The 22,447-nt window shown below is 37.4% G+C and overlaps 1 protein-coding gene across 1 annotated transcript in view; it reads left to right on the top strand.

Annotated features, from left to right (window-relative positions):
* The window catches only part of SERAC1 (serine active site containing 1), a 24,748-nt gene extending 2,853 nt beyond the window's left edge, over window positions 1-21,895 (top strand). Inside the window, exons 4-16 of the mRNA XM_009281443.2 lie at window positions 74-163; window positions 1,108-1,239; window positions 2,715-2,836; window positions 4,892-5,020; window positions 6,421-6,534; window positions 8,179-8,341; window positions 11,193-11,343; window positions 12,190-12,331; window positions 13,128-13,228; window positions 15,996-16,093; window positions 16,636-16,818; window positions 17,304-17,447; window positions 19,417-21,895. Of these exons, the coding sequence (XP_009279718.1) occupies window positions 74-163; window positions 1,108-1,239; window positions 2,715-2,836; window positions 4,892-5,020; window positions 6,421-6,534; window positions 8,179-8,341; window positions 11,193-11,343; window positions 12,190-12,331; window positions 13,128-13,228; window positions 15,996-16,093; window positions 16,636-16,818; window positions 17,304-17,447; window positions 19,417-19,553 (1,706 nt within the window). The 3' untranslated portion in view covers window positions 19,554-21,895. The remainder of the gene's footprint in view (window positions 1-73; window positions 164-1,107; window positions 1,240-2,714; window positions 2,837-4,891; window positions 5,021-6,420; window positions 6,535-8,178; window positions 8,342-11,192; window positions 11,344-12,189; window positions 12,332-13,127; window positions 13,229-15,995; window positions 16,094-16,635; window positions 16,819-17,303; window positions 17,448-19,416) is intronic.
* Window positions 21,896-22,447: the final 552 nt, after the last annotated feature.

Genomic DNA, 22,447 nt, shown 5'->3' with positions numbered 1-22,447 from the left:
TATATATATATATGAAAAATAATGTAATAGAGCTGTCTTTCAGACTTCCAGTAATCTAAAAAAACTCTCATAGGGATCACATACCAAGCCAGAAAAGAAATCCATAAAGCTGTGAGGAAAATTCTAGAAACAGAAGCTAAAATTTTCCGGAGACCTTTTAATGGTAGGTATTGAAAGCATGGATTTATCTACGATTATTATTTTTGACTAGTAAAACATAAGCCTTTTCAAAAGTAAAATAATTTTTCTTACAAGCTTAACATGTTCTTTTGTCTTTGAAACGGTGGTAATATTACTATAATTTTCCGTATTAATACAGAATAGTAGTATCTTTTCTATGTATTAAAACCATTCCTTTTCTTAAAGTAAATGAAAGTGATGGTTAAGAAGAGATTTGAGATTTTTTTTTTTTTTTACTGTGTCAGAAGAGATTTGAAGTTTAAGATACCAGGTTAATATTTGATACCAGTTTTGTGTACAAAAGGTGTTTGGGGGACAAAATTCTTTCAAAATTTCATTTTAGAAAAGTATGTTATGCTTTCATCAGAATTGCCAATATTAACTGAAAGCAGCATGGTCTTATTGTAACAGTGTTTCGCTGCTTTTTAGAGTAATTAAAAATAAGAATTTCAATTTATATAAAAACTGTGCTCCTGAGGCATACTATCTGTTCTCATTTAACTATCTGTTAAACAAATGATTATAAGGATATGTACCTCCACTGTGGTGCTATGAAATTAATTGTTCAAGGTCAGAACCTCAAGAGTTGCTAATCATATCCAGCTCCTGCTGGAAGCTGGCAATTCTGGTTGGTAAGTGCCAGCCAGGGGATGTGTGTGTAACATATATAGGAAATATCAACTTCGTGCCACTAAAACAAATCAAAACCATCCTATTAATTTAAGGATCAACATTTTACTAATGCCGTTCTGTCATTGTTTATTGTACTAATTCAATATTAAAACATCACACTCTAAATTACTGTTAACAACTAATATTCAATATTAAAAGAAATAATTTTTTTTTTTTTTTACTCAATGAATAGAAATGTGACTGTTAAAATGCTCATTAATAATAACTTGGCTTTTATTTGTTTTCTGGTAAAAGAACAATTCAGTACATTTGATGGAGAAGATCATGAATGTGCCTTATGGCTCCTCTTAAAGAGAAGTCAGTCAGAAGACAAAGAGGTCCGACTGCAGGCTGTACAAGACCTGGCAAAAAACAGTCACTGGCATGGTAACGTATGCTGATGTAGCCTTATTCATCCCAGAAATGTGACAAAGTCTCAGTTAGCTGTTGCAAGTCTGCTACCAACATGAAAAAAGGCTAGTAGCTGCAAGGAGTGTAAATATGCTCTGAAATTTGGTCTAAAATGTGGGGGGTTTATTTACATTTCAAGTAATTCTTCTTTCCTAATACTCTGATACAGAGTGTGTATCTGCAGTGCGCCTCTCTCTCTGTTTCCCCACCAGAGAAGAGAACCCCAGCCACTGCCGCGGTGTGGGAGAGCAGTTCATGTTCATTAGTTCCTTAGCTTTTCTGTTCGAACTGCTAATAAGGTCACTAGTTCTGGCAGAGATTTTTATAAGGCTCTGTAGGGGAGTGGGTTTAAGACTATGGTTCAGTTAATAAAAATTGATTAGGAGCTAATAGGTGGTAATGACAAACTAGAGGTAGAGGACTTGTATGTGCAAGCATTATTGTAAGTCATTTTCCATCCTAGTTACTATTACTTGGTAGTAATAAGTCCTCCCTGTTCCTCTAGCAGCGAATATCCTTGAAACCCCAAGTAAAGGGGGAGTGGGGTGTATATGTGTGTCCTCCTCCTGCCTCCATCACTAGTCCATATAAACTAGGTGACACTCTAATCTTGACTCTCGTTATTCTGGTAATCCAGTCAGTTGAGGACCTTTCACTCTTCCAGTGCAACTCCACGCCATGGGATTTATCTCGTTTCAGATTGCCTCTATAAAATTCTAATTAATCACCCCACGCAGTTTACATCAAATGTTTTCAAACACAGCTTTTTGAAAGCTAGGCTGTACCAAAACTGAAGCTATGTGTACTAATTTATTATAAACATCTTGTGTTCGTAGGAGAATACTGTTAGCAGGTGATCTCAGTGCACAAGATGGCCAGTACCTGGGAATCTAGTTGCTTTTAGTTATCTCCTTTTCTCTGTAGTGCTCATTGCTGTAGTATTTGGATGTTTTGCAAATGCTAATTATTCTTGCCAACTACCTCATGAGGGAAATGGGCTTTTTTTTTAACCTGATATTCCAAAACTGAGTCCAAGGAAGACTGAAAACGTGCTAACTTTTCACAGCCAGCATATGCATATGCCTTTCAAATTTTAACTCGAGCCCAGGGGAATAAGCTTGGGTTTGTAGTCCTTGTAATCCTCTCACAGTGGCAATACTGAATGTTTGCTTTTGCTTGTGTTCAACTTATATCTGAGGACCTTTATCAAACTGGTCTATAATGAACAATTAGTGCCCAGGTGTCTTCAGTTCAGTGTAGTGCTGGTCTAACAACTGCAATATTTGTCTTTTGGAATTTGTGATTACAAAATCAGAGCTTATTTATGTAGATTGCAGAGAGGTGGTTCTGTTTTCAAGTATATTAACAAAGTAGATCAGAAACTACGTTTAAAACCAAATGAAATATTTAAGGTTAGTTTCAACCCTAACACTGAAGTTCTTGTACTACAGATTATCAGTATGGTACAGTTGCCCAAACCTGTGATCAAAGGACTGCTATAGGTTTGGCTCGATCCAAAGATATCGACCTTCGCTTTTTCCTGCCTCCGCCACCATTGCCAAAAATAAAGAGTGTAAGTAAATGAAAAGTAGGCGTTAGATGACTTTTGCTTGCTTTGTTTTTAGTGCTTTCATTGTTACATGTAACTATACTAAAGTGGAGTTCTTCTAAAGTAACTAACGAGTAGTAAAATCAAAACCAAAATACAAAACTATAATATAGTGATATACCCCTGGGGTATATCTGCATTAGTGAAGGCATGATGGAAAGGAGTAAGGATGTAGGTTTGATCAATTACTGTTCTCGGACGGTATGTCCACATTACACATTTACTAGCAGTGAAGTTTGAGCCAGTTACCAGTCTGATGCACACACTGCCTGTCTGTACCTAATAGGCAATGTAAAGGAGTCTTATATTAAGTCATCCTAGATTGCCTTGTTGATACTGACAGAATCCTATGCATAGAGAGCACTCCTAGAGGACTTTTCATCCTCACTGCTAGTGTGGTGCTCTAGATAGTGTTCTGGCACGCAGCTTTAACCTTGATTATGTAAGTAGGGAAATAATTTTAGGTGCACCATGTGACTCCCAAGTGCAGATGCAATGGAGGTTTGCTGCCTGGAAAAATTCCTCCAACACATTGAATCACTAATGCAGACATACTCACTGCCTTTCACCAAAAATTCTGCTGTCTTCTCCTTTTGACATCTTAATCTAAGTAGATTGTGTGACTTCAGAAGTTACAGAAAGTGTTTGGACATGAGCTTTAGGGTTATTCTAATAACTAAGTTTTATTTAACTTCAGTTATCACAGTACTTGTTAGATTTAATTGAATAGTATTCCAACAGAAAATTCAGTAAGTATGATTTTAGCTGCTGAAATGCATTGTACCTCAATACAGTAACTGAGAATTAATCAGATGAGCAAATATGTAACATCTGGAACAGCTTTGAGTAATCTGTCTTAAATTCCCAAATGCCTTCAGAGGTTCTGAGGTTGGGACGTGGCTCTTCCCCATTCTCTTTACTTACAATAAGATCTACCAGCCTTGTTTTCTTTATGCCTAGCCCTGCTGTAGGCCCACCTCTTCATTGCCAGCTTTTGGGTACCAACAAATCCGTATTGGATAGATCTGACCTTGTTTTGTTTTTATGTCAATTAGTAAGTATATACATATGATGGTTTGATCAATCATGTCATCATATCAGCTTCTTCCATAAACAGAATTGGCGCACAAAGCATAATACAAGAGGTCTTCCGTAATGCTAATAGAATGAATGGTGGCAAAGGTCCCTGACAGAGAATACCTGTACATCTTAGCCAACAAAACTCTGAAAACCAGCTTTGATTGGTAGCGATATTCTCAGTTTTTGCTTTCTTATCTTTGTAACATTACATGATAGTGGATCTGTACCTGTCAGGCCTGAAGTAGTAGGTTACACTAGTATATGGTTCTGTATATACTTTATTTTTACAGCAGTATGATTGCGAGGTGATTGAAGCTAAGAGTTCCCAATCTGCTGCTTAGGAAGTTGAAGCAAATCATTGTGGCAGCAAGTGTTGCTCTGCACATCAGATATGTCTCCATCTCTGATTGTAGCAAGGATTAGAGTAACTGCAAGTTCCATGACTGGGCAAATAAAATTACTTTGTTGAATCTGTTTTTCTGTCACCTACCCTGGATTATTAAATGAACATCTATAGGAATATTTTGAAGATAAAAGATTAAAAGAAATGTTGTCTGTATTTTTTATTAGTAATTTATACATTCATTTTAACGGAGCAGCACCAAAATTGCTGTGTAGTTAAGGGTGAACTTTTAAGCTTCCTGTGCCAAGAGGAACTGTTTTTTCTTTTGCCCTTCTGGACCTATTAGAATAACGACACCAAAGTGTGAAGTTCAAAGCTTACTTTTCATCACTCAGTTGGTGGTTTTAGAATTATCAGTTTCCAAAGTCTTTACAGGTATAACTATTAAACTGAAATTGCAGAGCACTCAAGTCCAGGGTTCGTATTTTATGGCCTTATTAATGTGGCTGATTCCATTATTTCAGATCTTTCTTTTCTCTGTGTTTTGCTTCATGCTTTGAACAGAACTAAAAGCTATTTGTGCTTACTTCTCACAGGATTATCCCATAGAAGATGAACTTCGCTTGTTGTTAGTATCTTTACCTCAGACTGGTCTTGATCCATGCGTCCAGTACTTCACATCTCTTGCTTTACGTGAAAGTAGTCAGACTCTTGCTGCACAAAGGGTGAGTTCCCACCTGCAGAATAGAACTATTTGGATTCTTTATTCCTGCAGAGCTCAAAGATACAAACCTATTTCCATATTTTTGAGCATTTTAAGGGGAAGAGAAATACAGAGACTTTGTGACCCTACAACATAAGTAAAATCTCTTCTACATACAGTCTGTCTGCTTGAAAGCTTGTTTATCTTTCCCAGCTGTACTAGTTGGTCTAGAGAAAGATTTTATCTTTACTTACAAGCCTTCCCATAAAGCAGATATTTCAACATTTTGTCCAGAACATTTCCTTCCCCTTGCGGTGCTCATAAAATGATTTTTTTCACATTTCGTCTTACCGTTGTTTGACTGTTCTTTCACTGCTGAGATGATTAAACCTCTGGTAAGTCTTACTAGCAAACTGATAAGTTGTTAGCACACCTTAAATAGTAAACTCTGTTATATCACATGGAAGAGCCTCCCCGTAACAGGTTACTGTTGCCAAAACTGGAATTGGAATAGTCTAGTGGTCTGTTTGGGCCTGGAAACTAGGAATTCTTCAACTCTGTCTGTCCAACAACTTCCTAAGTGGCTTTAGGAACGTCATTTAAAGTGCAGTTATTGCTTAAAAATAATAATTGTAATGCCAGTGTCATCCACTACCTCTTGTGCATTTTTTTTATTAAAAAGTTGTGACTTTTTTAATCGGTGATTATTATTTTTTGTAAAATACAATAATAAAAATGACTGTCATATTTTAATAATGATGCCTGACAGGCTTTATTTAGAGATTTCAGAGTGCAATAACTCTTTATTTCCTATGACACAGTTAAGTGTTGTATTTTTACGCTATGACTCCTTTATTGTTTTCACAGCCAGAGCTCTTGCTACAAAGGGAGCTTTGGTAGGACACCACACATGGAGGCATTTTGATAATCATGCTGTTCTAGAAAACTGTTCTTTATTGAGGTTTTGCTGGTCTTCCTACTGCATGATTGAGAGGGATTGGTCTTCAGAGACTATGCTAAGTGCTGAAGACCTTTTTTCCTCCTCTTCACATTTTTGCAACTATGGAAGTCTAGATGCAGTCCGATTCTTGCTTTTTTTTTTATGCTTAAGCAAATGATCTTAAAAGAAGACATTCAGTAGCAAAATGAAAATCCTACATTTTCCCCCTTTATTGTATGTTTTGAAGTTAATAGACTATGGAGACTACTGACTGAAAATCTATTTAATATTTTCAGTTAAAAATAGTAGATATTTTTATGGTGTACTGTTGTGTAATTTGTAATCTTGAAAAATGCATGCATGCTGTGCACTTTTTATAGCAATTTTGATAGATCATTACATGCTTAACGTTTTAGTTTAGAAGTGCTTATTTTATATAGCTATTTGGAATGTGGTATAATTTTTACTGATTCTCATTTCAGGGAGGCTTATGGTGTTTTGGAGGAAATGGACTTCCATATTGTGAGACATTGAGTAAAATCCCTTCAGAGACAGTGGAACTCTTTTGCTTGCAAGCTTTAGTACAGCATTCTAAGGTAATTTGTCCTTTAAACTATAACTGAAAAGTTGTATTTATAAACATTCCTTTCTAATGCTCTCTCATATATTGGGAAGGAGTAGCCATTTCCTTGTCTCCTACCCCTCAGGAGTAAGGATGCTCAGACAACTGAGACTGATGTGAATTGGAAGGCAGCATAACAGTCATTTTTTCTTGTGGGAAGTGTATGTAAGTTCTGTTACTAATTGTTTCTAATTAGCCTGTATAAATTCCCCTGTAGTATACCTGTATATATCTTTCAAGAAGTAAAAGGGCAGCTCTGACACAGAAAAGCAGGAGAGAATGCCTGAAGTCCAGATGGCTTTAACAAGCCTTTTCTGTGTAGGGCTACTCCCACTGGCACTCAAAGTCATTGGAGATAGATTTCATGAGGAAAACGGTGTTTCTACTCTGCAGCTTCTCAGTAAGCAAGATACTGATGATGTGAAATTCTCAGTGCAAAGTGTGTATGGATTTGTGTGAGTTGGTGTACATCAGTTCAGAAAGCTTACAAATGGTCTCTTCTTATGGCTCTTAATCCAACTCTAGTGCCAGGTTTCCAGAAAGCAAAGTAGCCTCATGAATCCGCTCTAATCGGAAGCCAGAACGGAATGCAAACCTTGGCTATTCACAAAGGTCCCTCCTTTAAGGGTCACTGCCTTTGGGCAGGATATTGCACAGCATGCAACTAATACAGTGCATTCCCAGGACCAGCCTGTTCTTTGCGGACACAGATGAAGAGTGTGGAAGATTTTGTGTAATAATGATTCTTCTTGATTCCTATTGCTGCACTCTTCAGTGTGCACTTAATTGTTCAGAAGCCTAGAACACTGAGAAACAGCGTTGAGAATACCAAATTGTTATCAGTAGTAGGGATGGATAAAGTGCAGTTTGCCAGTATTCCTTTCACATCTTCCATATACATAGAAATTCTGACTTAGTCTAGAATTTGTTATATTCTGTTGTGACTGTACTCATTCCAAATGTGTGTCTGTCTTTGTTGAAAGCCACAGACTTGACGACATCAGCAATTCCATAACTACCACACATTTTTAAGCACTGTAGACATGTTCAAGTCATAAGCATTTGGCCAATATCAGTAGTTGACACTACAACTAATTAGTGCATATTCATCTGCTTGGACTACAATCTGTTGTTGCCCTTAAGATCAATAGCGATAGCAGTACTGTTTGGGGTGTAGAAATACCTTTGCATCTCAAAGAGAAGGGTTTATAATGATTGCAGTTTAGGTGGTGAACAGGAAGACAAGTAGCTCTGGTTGAGATAGTGCTTTAACAAATGCAGACAATTGTCCTGTTCAGACTCTTGAACTTTAGTTGAAATTTGATCACACCAAGTGGAGAGCAATCTTATCTCCCTCAGATGTGGAGGAGAGTAGAGCGATGGTACTTAGCATCTTTCAGGTTGTCAATCCGTAGAAATCATGCATTTAGCATATTAAAATATTTACTTCCTCTTCAATTATGACATAATAAATTCTAGATTAATAAGAATTTCTATGTAATAAGGGCTCTGCATCATTATTGGCTCCTTAAAATTCCCTAATATGTGAATTAACAGCATCTCAAAACTTTTTGCAGAACATCTACTTATTGTCATTGTATTTACTGTATAATGGTAGGTTTCTTCTCACTGTGATAAAATCGAAGCTAAAGGAGGCCTTCAGCTACTACAGAGGATATACCAGCAACGTAAAGATTCAGCCAAAATACAAAGGAACATAATTCGCATTATTGGAAATATGGCTTTGGATGAACGTCTTCATTCATCCATAGTACGTGCAGGTAAAAGGAAAGCAAGTGCAAGCAGTCTGAATGTCTAGATTTCTATTCTAAAATTTTCAGAGGATACAGTGCTTTTGTAAAATGCAATGGACCGTGGCAGTGGTGGGTTTTTTATATTTGGGGGGTGGGGAGGTGTTATTGTTGTGGGTTTTTTTAATACAAAAAATATAGACAGTTTAGATGGTGTTGATTAAAAACCCCTGAATGCTGTCTAGTCGATATATGTCAGTGCTACAGAGGTGCTCTAAGTCTGATGGATGGTGAAAATTTTGGATTTGGTTGATGTTTGATTCACATTACTGGCAAAAATCTTTTGAGTTTCCTACTCTTACAGATCATCTACCTTGTAGATTAATTTTTTTTTATTGACTGTGTTTTAGTCTTGTAAAGGAACAGACCAGCTTGCAGTCCTTACCTTTTGGAATAAAGTGAAACATGCCTTCCTGCCCTCCCTTGTTTCATGTTAGGCTAGTAACTTCTGCTAAGCTTTGCTCTGATGCCCCTTTTTTTAATACCCCCTAAATATCATAATGAAATTATTCCTTCTAGTTCTGTACCAAATAAATAATTCCCAATGTTTTATTAGGAAAGAAATAAAAAGGAAAAATGGAAAATATCAATATGCTCTTGTATACGTCCGAGCTGGTGTCTCCCTCTTAAACACAGTGTGCATTTTTAATCTCCCTGTTGCAAAAAGGAGAAGTAGCAAAGGCACAGGGAAAGACCATGAGGGTGATTAAAAATTTGGAATGGCTGTGGTAGAAAGAACAAATAACTAGACTAAGACACTTAGTATGAAAAAAGCAACTGAAGGAGAATATGATGGAGATTTATAAAATCCTCACTGGTGTAGAGAAGGTAAAGAGGGAACGGGCACCTGCTGTTTCTTATAATGCAAGACCAAAGGTTCTTATAAATCAAATTATCAAAAGGCAGAACAAATAAATATTTTTTTTTCTATACAGTGCTTGACCAAACTAAAACTTGCCACAAAACATTGTGATTGAAGACTTACAAAGCTTCAAAAAGTGATTAGACAAATTCATGGAAAGAAAAATCCATAAACCTCTACACACAGAAGCCAAGTTGATTGCAGAAAACTGAGAGGGTGTAGTGGAGAATCAGCACTATATACTTGCTATTTTATTGCTCCATTCTTTTATTGTTCCGCAACTTCCATTACTGCTCACTTTTGGAGAAAGACAGCTGGACTACAAAGGCCTTTGATCTAAGCTCCAGCACCATTTTCCATTCTTGTGATGACTGTTAAAACCATACGTGTAGAGGAAGAGATCGTAACAGAAGAGTCAGCAGTTCCCTGGGGCAGAGCTCTCGGTACAAATGGAATTTTAGACAGTGAACCGGACTCCAGAGATGAGCAGTTGGATACTGCTGGTCAAGAGTTGATAAGACTTCTCTTTTGTTGCTGGATGATGCATAAGAAGAAAGAACCTCTAAGGCTCTTTTCCTTTGCGAAAACTGCTGGCACAGAAGAGGAAGAAAAGCAATGAGGCACTGTGTAGTAGCTATGATGGGGTGTCTGGGGGCAGAAGGATTCTGAACACTATTTTTGACCCTTCATCTTGGCTCATTTAAGAGAAATGCAAGACCAGAGACCTTGCTAGTTTTAAGCAGACTAGCTTGGCAGTTTTTCATTGTATTTGGAGAATTGAAAATAGATTTTAGATAGTGTTCTTCTTAAGGAGAACTTGCACAGTGGTCAACACCTATTCTGCTTAGAAATGTAATTTAAATATATAATTCTTTTTAAAAAAAAATTTTTTTGACAGTTCTCAAAGGTACTTGCATTGAAACAAAACTCACGTCAATTCATTTTTTTTCCTAATTCCTCAGTGAACTAACTGTCTTGAATTAGCAACATACTGGCTATCCTAATAACAACGTACTGTGCATGATTTTGAAACAGTACTCATTTAGTAAATTGTTTCTTCTTTTTCAAATCAGCCTCCATTTGAAAATCTCTCTTCAAAGTCTTCCCAGGTTTTATTTATGAACTTGACTTTAATGTAATTGTGATTTGTAGACGACTCTTGCTAGCAGCAACAACATTTATCGGGATTTTAAAGAAATATATGTGTCTGTGTGTGTATAAAAGAAAGTCCTTTGTATTTTTCAGTAGTCTGTGACCATCCCCATCCATGGCTAAGAAACTATATTTTACATCTTAGGTAAAGTATTATAAAGTGTCTGTTTTTTCTTGAGGTAGCTGTGACTTAAAATGTTATTGAGGAATGTGTTCAAAGGTTTCCTTCATTAACTCTCTTATGTTACTTAGGTATAAATAGTATACTATTTTTAGAATAGCGAGGACATTTTAATTCCTTAAACAGTTTTTCGCACCCTGGATTTTAAAATGAGAAATGGTTGTACTCTCACAGCAAGTATCAATTTTACCACCTGCCATTATTCCTGTGGGTTGTTTTCTGTGTCTTTCTTACGCTTTAAGCTTAATTTTCTCTCTGGGACATTTCTCTGTCTTTCTTGCATCTTACCTGCAAAAAGGGGCTTGAGTTCTGTTCTCTCTCTGACAACTGCACTGACCTTTCAGTTTCTTCTGAGAAGGGGTTCTCCTTCAGATCATAAGCTGAACAGTAGAAAAATACATTGCCTCCTCACCACTCTGGATTTTTGCATTTTGGACGTTCCACTTATCTAGCATTGGCTTTCCTGCAGTAAAGAGAGTAGATTGAAATAATTTGTTTTGATGTTACCATTGTTAAGTTTTAACATCTATTTTCACAAGTATGCTTTGAAGGATGATGTTTCTGAATTCTTTTGTTTGGATGATGTTTCTAATTAGTTAACCTGCCACTTTATTTTTTCAATGTAGGTTGGGTTTCTGTACTTGCTGAAGTAATGAAATCCCCACATGTCATTCAGTCTTCTCATGCATCCAGAGCTTTGGCTAATCTAGACAGGGACACAGTGAAAGAAAAGTATCCAGATGGTGTTTATGTCTTGCATCCACAATATCGTAGCAGGTAAAGCAGAAGGAGATACTGTACTTGCTGTACTTTGAGTTACTTGTTATACTGTTCGGGTACAAAACTTTGGAAGAGTTGACATCAGAGTGCTGCTGTACTCATGTCACCTGCTCCTCCTGTTCTTTGGTGGGTTGAGAGGACTGAATTTAGATTCCCAAATAGGAGAACAACAGAAGTGATGGGAGCAGTCCATAGCCATGAAAGGAGTACTATTGTACTGCATGGAAAAATCCAAACACAAACCATGAGATGAATTATTGCTTTGCATGCGTTGCAACCATTTAACCTCTGCACTGGCTGTCTTGGGATACAGTGCCTTGTAATTACTCTGTTGGCAGCAGCACATCTCGGCCTAAGATGCAGTAAATTTACAGCTTCAGCTTCTTTTAATAGTGACTGTGTATCTGGAATGAAGCAGTCTCCAACGTGGTATGTCACTTAGTAGCAACTATTCCCTGCGTCACTGGCATTAGTCAGGTTACAGTGAAGATCTAATTTGATGATAAAACTGGAACTATCAAGCTGCATTAACAGTAGCTGGAGAGAATGGTGTTTTTCATTATAGAAAAATTATTATAGAAAAATCATTATAGAAAAATATGTACGACTTGTGAGGTTGTATTTATATCTCTCTCTTCTGGGTGGATCCCTGTTTTTTGTCTTGATCTGAGTATCCTCTTTGAAATATCATGAAATGTCATGAAATGTTGTCCATAAGATAAGAAATCACATATAGTGTTAAAAGTAGCATTTTGGCCTCCCTTAGGTTAAAAGTTCTGTGTAAATTTAATTTGCTAAAAGAATATGTACCATGCGTCTCTTAAATTCCCTTTCCTATATCAGTCAGCCCATCAGAGCAGACATCCTTTTTGTTCATGGTCTTTTGGGAGCAGCATTTAAAACCTGGCGACAGCAAGACATTGACCAGCATTTGGATAAAAAGGCTTCAGAAGGGGAAGAGGACTATAGTCAGTGCTGGCCAAAGGTAAAAAGACAATAACATTTTCACATGTGGCTGCTGTTTTCTAGTTAATGAGAGCTGTCCAGAGGATCTAGAATTACACTGTCTAGCAGTTGTCTATTTTGAATCAAATGACCTGTAAACTGTTCTACAAGTAGCACTTTTCAAGTTCCTGCTATATTTTTGTTAGCAAGCTGAAATTTTGAACAGGTTGTTCTTGCAAAGGAAAATCCCTAAATTTAATGCTTTCACTATCATTCTCCTGCCAGTGAAAGAGCAGTGAAATGGCTGCTTTCCTCATGCTCTTTTTTTTTTTTTTTGATGGGATGTTATTGCTGAGAAAAGGATACATAAAATTACATTTTTAAATTAACTATCCTTTCTTACATAGGTGTCTGAGTACCTCAGTTTTTGCAGATTGCTACTTAAATGTTGTTGGTAAATAAGTAATTACTGCTTCAAGCAACTCACATTGGTATAAGCACCAAAGTACCTCTGTAAAACTTAAACTGAGCAGTCCTGTTGGTAATCTTAGTAATTCTTGTTTCACCCAGGAGAGGGAGCCAGGAATGCACGAGTGAGTACTCCATCTCCATCCTTTACCTACTTTGTGGCTGGGGAACAGGCTAGAGTTCGCCAGCATGTAATAAAAGAATAATAGTCTAGGTATAAGATGTATTTGGGGATTAACTGCAGAGCAGAAATCTTGCTTGATATTGTCCCCATAGTAATATCTTTGCTCTGTTGCTGATAAATTGCTTGCAAGAGTTTGAGTACTTCAATTATAAGCTCCTTTTGGTTTTGCTTTTCTTTAATTTAGACATGGCTGGCTTCAGACTGCCCTGCCCTTAGAATCATATCTGTGGAATATGACACCCATTTGAGTGACTGGAAAGCAAAATGTCCTGTTGAGGCTCACAGGTAACAAATGTAGTGTCCGCAGTTTGGAGCGGAGGGAGGGAGGAGAGAGACCTGTAAAGCTGATCCTTGGGATCACCTAGTGTGAAACAGTGAATTTAACTTCTCCTGTTGCATTTGAAAACCAAGTTTGGAAAAACATTAGGTATATTCATGGTATGCTTGAGCTTTTTAGCCTCATGGATAACTACTTGTGGCAACTTCTTAAATTCTTACAGTCTGTTCTGCTTCATGTTTAGGGGAGACACTAAATTATGCTATTAGTTGATGTAAATATAACATCAATTTTGTATCTTAAGGGGAATATTTCTTAAACTTAAAATGACCCAATAATGCTTCATAAGCACAGCAAAAAAATCACTGTACTATGACTTCATACTCATGATAAAATGAAGCATATAATTTTGTTCAAGAAGTGTTAATCCCTGGAAAGAGATTCGTATAGGTCTTCAATAGATAAAATACAGCAACTGTATCTGGTTTGGTCAGATAGTGTAATTGCCCTTGTCAGAGGAATTGTGTTTTTACTGACCATGAACCGGGTAGGTCAGAGGAAGATGCTACCTCCAAACATGATCCTTCTGAAAAATAAAAATACTTTGAGCCTGTGAAGGTGATTTGGCTTGAATGGATTTTAGGCTTAGTAATTGAGTTCAGTGATCTTTAAATCAGATTCTAATCTGAGTCCTTCAAACACTTATGCAGATACTTAAGCATGTAACTAGTACTGTAGATTCAACTTGTGTACTTCAGTGAAGGCATGTGCATGACTGCTCACAGGTTAAGAATCTGAAAATTGATTATGTTTTGTGTAGGGGAGAAGAAAAATTCAGCATGCGTATAATAGGCTGGGAACTTGGTACTTGTTCATTCCCCCCTCCCTATGGATAGACGAAGGATCAGTGCAGTTACTGCATTAAAGAAAGCATGTAAGCAGGGGGGAAAAAAAAAAGGAAGACATGGCTGTTAATATGGTGATTTGAAATTAGGCAGAACAATGACAGTAAAAAACATGTAGGTGGTTACTTCTACAAGGTCCAAAGAAGACTGGACCTTGTAGAGGGACCTTGTACCTTGTTTCGCATCCAAAGAAGGGCAATGAAGCTGGTGAAGGGTCTAGAGCACAAGTCTTCTGAGGAGCGGCTGAGGGAACTGGGGTTGTTTAGCCTGGAGAAAAGGAGGCTCAGGGGAGACCTCGTCGCTCTCTACAACTACCTGAAAGGAGGTTGTAGCGAGGTGAGTGTCGGTCTCTTCTCCCAAGTAACAAGCGATAGGACAAGAGGAAATGGCCTCAAGTTGCACCAGGGGAGGTTTAGATTGGATATTAGGAAAAATTTCTTCACCGAAAGGGTTGTCAAGCATTGGAACAGGCTGCCCAGGGAAGTGGTTGAGTCCCCATCCCTGGAAGTATTTAAAAGACGTGTAGATGTGGTGCTTAGGGACATGGTTTAGTGGTGGACTTGGCAGTGTTAGGTTTATGGTTGGACTTGATGATCTTAAAGATCTTTTCCAACCTAAATGATTCTATGATTCTAAGAGAACTTTTTTCCTGTGTCCATCTGGAGTAAGTATAATAGACGAAAATTTGAAAAAGAAATAAACATAGATTTCTTTATTTTAAGATAATGTCTTTTTCATTACAAAATGGAAAATTACATTACCTGCTATTTATGGTCACCCAAGCATAGTAGTTGATTATTTTATAATTTGATATGGTTAATAAAAAATGAAAGATACTAAAGATATTTTTAACTAGCAGGAATAAAGATGTAGCAGTAGAATCACAACCTTATGATTGCTGTAAGTGTATAGGCTCATTCACTGTTTCAAAAGTGAATTTTTATGTCTCTCAGCTATCCTAAAGCCTATTGTTCAGCTGAAAAGACACATTTGATTATCCTTTTCATATGTGTTATAAGAGCAATTTCTAGTGAGAATGCTGAGAACCAATAGAGATGAAGTGAATTACTTTGCACAGTGGTTGCCCCAATATCCTAACGTTTTCATTATCCAAGGGTCTATGTTTGATTCTTGTTACACTGCCAGGAGTAACGATGTTGCACTTTCAAGCTTGGACTGGGAATTGGCATTGGTTTTGTTTTGTTTGTTCCAGATTCATTTTCAACCTCTAACATGTAGCTCACCCTTTCCAGAGCTCAGCCTCTTCATTTATAAAGTGGAGATTATTGTGCTTTTATACTATTCCAGTACAAAGCATTTGGAGATTATTGTCTGGAAAGTATAAGATACATTATCTGTGATTTTTTTAATGTATTGGTTGATCATGCACTTAGTTATTAAGTTCCTGTACATTGCTCCACATTTTGAGCATTGTTTAGCAAAGTACATTTTTGTCAGACATTAGGTATGTTCTTGTTTCAGGGGATAAAGTTCATTATGCATTGACAATGCTTTCATAAAAAAACCATAATTTTGTTCCAATGTATAAATGAAACTATCTAAAACTCCATAAAGAGACTTGTCGAACTAAAGCTAAAGGAAATGAGTGAAATTAAATGGTGAGTGAAATTAAAATAAAACTTTCTAGCAAGATCAGGAAACTGAATTTAGCTCAACTCCTGTTGTCCTTGTGAAGCAAACCTTACAAAAGTTTTTGGCATTTTTCAATGTAGTAACAATAATTAAGTAATTAATGTTTTATGTACCTAATTCACTTTCATAAATGTGCAGCACTGAAAATTCATTCTGTTTTCACATTGCCTTTTAACCTATCATGCTTCATCATGCTTGTGGTTTTTTTTCTTTGCAGGAAGTCTATTGCTTACAGGAGCAATGAGCTTCTTGACAAGCTCAGAGCTGCTGGGATTGGAGACAGACCTCTGGTGTGGGTATCACATAGCATGGGTGGTAAGCACATTGCCTGTTTGATATAAAGTATTTTTTGCTGTTATTTCAGAATAAGCTGTTAACCAAATTCAGTCTGAAATGTAATTATTCAGAATAGTTTATCTACAAAATTTGCAAAGACCTAAAGATGGAAAATAGATTTCTACTTTCTTAATGCATTATATTCAGTAGCATATACATTTTGAAAGGATTTTTATTGCTGTTTGTTTTTACTGTGTTGATTTAAAAACACAAAATCAATGAGTTGAAATTAATGTAAATGGAATCCAGAGGCAAAATTTTCTCCATGATCAGGCATATAGTGAATGTCATTAGCAACACTTAAAGCAAACCAAAATTGGATGTGCATCGTTCATTGACATTGTATTTTAATGCCTCCTCAGGTTTGGTTTGGTTTTTTTCAACTTAATCTTACATATTTGACAAACTAAGGACTAATCAACTGAGGCAAGAATATGGTTAGTTGTTTCATGGATAATATAGCATGATCATTATTTTCACAGTGGTTTAAATCCCTGCATTAATTCAGTTTCTGTTGCCAGGTCTTCTAGTCAAAAAGATGCTGGTGGATGCTTCCAAGAATCCAGAAATGGATAAAATTGTAAACAACACCAGAGGAATCATATTTTATAGTGTACCTCACCATGGTTCCCAGCTGGCTGAATATTCTATAAATGCCAGATATCTTCTCTTTCCGTCTGTGGAGGTTAAAGAACTCAGCAAGGGTATGCTCACTTTGCTACCATTTAACAGCGGGGATCTATGCTAATCTGTTTGTGATGCTTTTTCTTTTTATCATGCTGTCAGAAAAAGCTGGATAAAAACAGCAACCCCCCTTCTTATGTTTTGGGTTGTGTGTCGAATTACTGTAAGTAATTCTGAGTAACTTTCCTCCCTTCGCAGAGGCGAGGGGGGAAAAAAAGGGAGTCAGAACAAATTTACAGAAGAGTAGTTTGGGCCATTTAGCAACGTAGTAACTCAACATGTGCTGGACTTTAGACTCTTATCTTCTAAACAAATTCCATGCTATGCAGAGATAAACAATTGTTGCATATGATAGCTGGAAAAAGGGATTACAGAGTAAGTGACACTCCTTTTACTGGTGTATTAATTTTTCCAAAACATCTCTTTAGGAATGCGGTCTTGCCAGACAAATGCTATAATCTTATGTTCAAGATAACACTGCAAAAATTATGTTGCTCTTTCTCAGATTCTCCTGCCCTTAAAGAGCTGAATGATGACTTCCTGTCTTTTGCCAAAGATAAGAAATTTTCAGTGCTGAGTTTTGCAGAAACCTTACCAACACACATAGGCAGCATGATAAAACTGCATGTCGTGCCTCTGGAATCGGCAAGTAAGTCAAATAGCCATTTAATTTATTTAATTTTGTATATATTCACGTAAGCATCGATAGTGAGGAAGGATTATAAATGCTCTGGTAGAAAGACCTAGAAAAATACATCTGTTATGTTGTGTATTGTTATGTATGTTACCTGTTATTTTTTAAAAAACTTTTGGCTGAGTTTAAACTACAGTCTCCCTGCTGAGATCAGAGGCAGCTACATTTATAGCTTAGAGTAGCAATTGTTGGTTTTGATTTTTCTAAATGCGTGTAACGCTTGCTTACTGAAAAAAGCAGGGTAGACCCTGGTCCAATGTTACATTGTTGTAGTCCTTTCCTTTGTAATTATGAGTAACTGTTGTTTATCCTTGTATAGGTAGGCTGAATAGTCTTTCAGAAGCTCCCGCAAATTCGAGCTATTTCCTCCTTTAAAACATAAGAAAGAAAATTAGTAAACTGCTAATGGAAGGAAAAAGTCACAAAGCTGTTTTTCAGTGTTAAGAATCCTTTATCTTCCATATCTCAGGTACTCAAGCAATAGAGTTTGCCTCTTGAAAAGTTCCCTCCATCTTTTTGCCTTTTGTAGGAGAAGGGAAAACCAGACAGTTCTTTTTCTTATTTTGTTTATGGGTATTCAACTTAGAGAATTGTTTTAAGTCTGATATTTTCAGGTTTTCCCTGAGCAAAACCCTCTTCTGCACTGCCTGAGGTACCTGTAAGGCCTTGAACAGAAACCATTGCTTTGTTGGGTTTTAGATCAGACTTTTCACCAGCTAAATCCACTAGGTTAGATGCAAGGTTAGTTGCTCTGAAAAAGGTGGACTATACAACCCTGTTTTCCTGAGTCAGCATTTAGCAGTATTTTTTCAGTATGTCTTCTCAAGAAGCAATTGTTTGCGAAAATGTTGCTGATGCAATTTTATTGGCGAGGGCTGAAAAACTGGGCATTCTTTCTTTTTTTATTTTAACAAAATAAAATTAAAAAGAGGGCTGGATAACAAAGTGCACAAATAAGTACTGTGCACTTTTAATTTTGTAGCATGTTTCTCCTCTTCTAGAGATGTGACACGCAATGCAGCACGTGAGCTCTCAAAAGCCTTTAGAGAGTACATGACAGTTCAGTGGCAGGCCACTCTTTTTGTTCAAAACCCAGGCTGACAAGCAGTACACTCACTGTTTCTTACATGCATGCTTGGGCACATGAAAGCAAACTTCATCCTGCTCTGGTGTAATTTTACATGGTTAAAGTTACAGAGTTCCAAGCAAAATGGAGGATTTCTCAGGAGGTTGAGTGAATAGGTAATAAACTGGAATGTGGCAGTCACAGCATCCTAACTGGAAAGTTCGCTAGTAGTGGTAGCTGTCACGAAACAATAAATGCTGTAGTGTGCCCCAAAATCAGTAGCTGAAAATGGAATACTTGTATTCTACAATTAAGCAATGTAAATTTTTCATTTCTCCGGAAATGCGTGTAGTGATTTGTGGCATATTTCAGGTTCATTCTAGTCCCATTTTTAATCTCCACATCAAAGTATTTTATAAGGAATATAAATATATTAGTGGCAATTAGTGGTGATGAGAATCTGAATATCCTGGATTAAACCCTATCCCTGTTCATGTCAATGCTTAAACTTCAGTCAGGACTTTGCTGTCAGTCAGGTGCTGGTAAATGAAGTTTTGATTCTTCAAAGTTGTCTGTATGGAGAAATGTACATTTGTGCATTCCCAATAAAGATAGAACTCTGACCTAATGGCTTACCAGTGTGGGGTTTGTAGCAATGTATAGCTCTGATTATAACAGTGTGTATTGATGCTTTTAGCACATTTAAAAAATGGTGAATACAAAACAGTTAAACTGAAGGCAGGAGAAGTTGATTTTTGAGACAGAAATTGCTGATGCAAGATGTGCTTTTCAGTCTAGGTGATCTTACGAACTTTTTGGTAGTTTTTTCTTCTTTTTTTTTTTTTCCCCCTCTCCCAGAGTTAGGAATTGGAGACCTTATTCCAGTGGATGTTAATCATCTAAATATTTGTAAGCCAAAGAAGAAGGATGCTTTCTTATACCAACGTACATTGAAGTTCATTCAGGATGTTTTAGCCCAAGAACTTGGAGACTGAGTTTTTGCCATCCTTGGCTGCTTATTTCCTCTATTTGGTGTAACACAGTAAGTTCTTCCCTGACGGGGGATCTGCAGAACTACAAAGATGCTATGTCAATAGTATCTGCTGCTAAAATAATTTTCAGTACATCTCCAACTTAGACACCTCTCCAACTTATTTCTAAAATGTATTCAAAACAAATACAAACTGAAGTCCTATAAACTTGGCAAAAAGAAAATGTGTGTTGGCGTAGAGTAACCATGATCTGTCAACAAAAGTGTGTAAATTCTTCAGCAATTTGGCTGGGAGGGGATGGGGATTCGATGGAAGACAAGTTTCACTTAGTCTCCAGATATCCCTCTGGAGCAACACAGCTAGACTGTGGAGAGTGCCCAGGATATCTTCTTTTAGCGCAAAAAAAAAAAGCTTGCTCTGGAGGTAGGTGGTCTCATTAAGGTAAATATACACCTGGGACTAAAGTCTTAGAGAGGATCAGAAACAATTAACTGGGGTGGTTATTTGTTGTGTCAAAGGGGAGAAGCAGCATGTGGCTGCCTCAAAGCTTTGGTTTACTGTCCACGTCAAGTAGTCTGACTGGAGCCTGAAGAAATTTGTCCAAGTGAATGAAGGTAGCGTTTTTGGGCTGGTGGCCCAGTTCCAGGAGTTTTTGTAATTTGCCTTTTCATTTAATAGACCACCCAGATTTGTCAGCAAATATGGCATCTGTTTTCTGCGTGAGAAGGAGATAGGTTGGTAGGTTGTCTTGCATAGACAACTGTGGTTGTTTTAATCTGTTTGTGTAAATGAAAACAAAACAATAGAATTGTTCACCCTCTTGTACATTTGTCTCTTAGCAACTTGTGAGATTGCTTTCTTTAGGGCAGTGTGTATCTGGTCAGACTCAGGGCGTTTCTGTGCTTGTTCACATGGAAGATACAGAACAGAGCTCTTTTGCTTTACTCTTGGGACATACCGAGAAGACGGTACATTCAAATCCCCGGCTCATGTTACTCATTTAGAAACTCTTTCTTTAGCTGATTTAAACAAGAGCATTGAAAATGCTCACGTGGAGTAAGACAAATGTAGGCCCTGACAAAAAAGCTGATGCTTAGAGTTTGGAGCTCAGGTAGAGAAAAAGTAAAGCAGGAAAAAATTCAGGTGATCGTAAGGTCCCACTGGAAATGCAGAAGATCCCAGATGTTTTTGTTTCTTGAAGCCCAAGTATATTTATTGGTGTAGATACAGAGAAAAACAGCAGTGTTGTCTTACTTGAGTTTATGTTTATGTTAAGGATACCTTAACAGTACTGGTGAGAAATAAGTATTTTTAGGAAAAAAAAAATGGCAGTGTTCAGCCACTTTTTTAAAGTCTTAAATAGTTTGCAATGTAGTGAAAAGCAGCCTAGTCTAACTGTGGTCTCTTTCCATCCTTTCTTTCCGCCCCCAACCCCTCTGAAAACAAACATAGGCTGTGATTAGGCTACACTGCCCTAGCTGACCATTTGTTAAATAAGGCCTGTACCGATGACAGGCTTAAGACGTCTCTTAGCATCACTTCTGTGAGAGGGATCTAATATCACTGGCCTTAAAGTTACGGCTATGAAAGCTACCAAAGAGGTGGGGTGCGCTTTGCAGTTCTGCATGGGCTTGGTGCAGGCACCAGTGGCCATTGCAGTCCTGCCAGGTCCTGAGACCACCTCAGCTGTTCCCGCCTGAGAGCATTCCAGCCCAGGAGGACACTACATCTGAAAATGCACTTCTGGAAGTTGAGCCTTGACCTGCTAGAGTTGCAAAGTAAAACTCACGAGAGTAGTACAGAGAATGTACAGCACTACACTAGCAAAAAGAGCGTGTTTTCCCCCTAACCGAGATGTAGGTAAGAACACTGCAGGGCAGTATTTCAGATAGGAAATGTAACAGAACTCATTAAGAGGTTTATCCTTTTTACACTGTCGTTTAAACTTCAGAATGTAAATATACTAGAACACTTTGTAATCACAAAGTAGAGGGTATGTGGAATTCATTGTGAATAGACAAGACATATAACTGAATGTGTGTTTAGTGTGACAAATCTTGTATTGATTTTAATAGACGACTGGCTTACAGGGATTCAGATCAATTACATTACACATTAATCTCAGTAAATGCATCTATGTTTTGTTACTGTAACTGGAAGTCTTGAGGCAACTTTCTCCTTTTTTTGTAACTGTATGTATATATGTGTAACTTTTAAAACTAATATTTTGAGGGGGGGATTGTTGGGTTTGGGTTTTTTTGGAATATAGTAATGAAATGTGTTTTTAAAAATGTACTAGACATGCCACAAAATGTATTAAAGGTGAATGCTCTGGATCATGTTCACTTTTGTTAAAGACCTGCATTATTTTTAGTGATTGTCTCGCGCTGGAAGAATGTGAGGTGCTTAGGGACATGGTTTAGTGGGCACGGTGGTGTTGGGTTGACAGTTGGACTCGATGATCTTAGAGGTCTTTTCCAACCTTAATGATTCTATGATTCTATGAATGTAATGTTTACCCTTCATCTTCTGTAAGAGGCATAGTACTGGGGGGCGCAGCCGGTCATCAGTTTTGCCCGACAGCAGTTCTTCAGTTGTGCTTTTAGATTTTGCAAAAGTGCCTCCTAAATCATGTACAGACACTGGTTCGAGGGCCAGAGGGTCTGTTGCGTAGCATTCATGTCTGCTTCCCATTAGAAACGTATGCTTTCGTGCTTCCCTGGTGTCACATTAATTCAGAATGGTGCCTTTACGTATATTCTTAGGTCTCAAACTATGCCCTTAATCCCATCTAGCTGGGAACCCAGCTGCAGATGTGGCTAGCAGGTATGTGTGAATTGTCTGAGAAGATGGTATTTCGTCTGCAGTGTGGCATCCGAGACTGAAATAGTAAGACA

This window comes from Aptenodytes forsteri, unplaced genomic scaffold (assembly GCF_000699145.1).
Source record: "Aptenodytes forsteri isolate BGI_AS27 unplaced genomic scaffold, ASM69914v1 Scaffold82, whole genome shotgun sequence".
Taxonomy (NCBI): domain Eukaryota; kingdom Metazoa; phylum Chordata; class Aves; order Sphenisciformes; family Spheniscidae; genus Aptenodytes; species Aptenodytes forsteri.
This window is presented reverse-complemented; position numbering and strand designations above follow the sequence as displayed.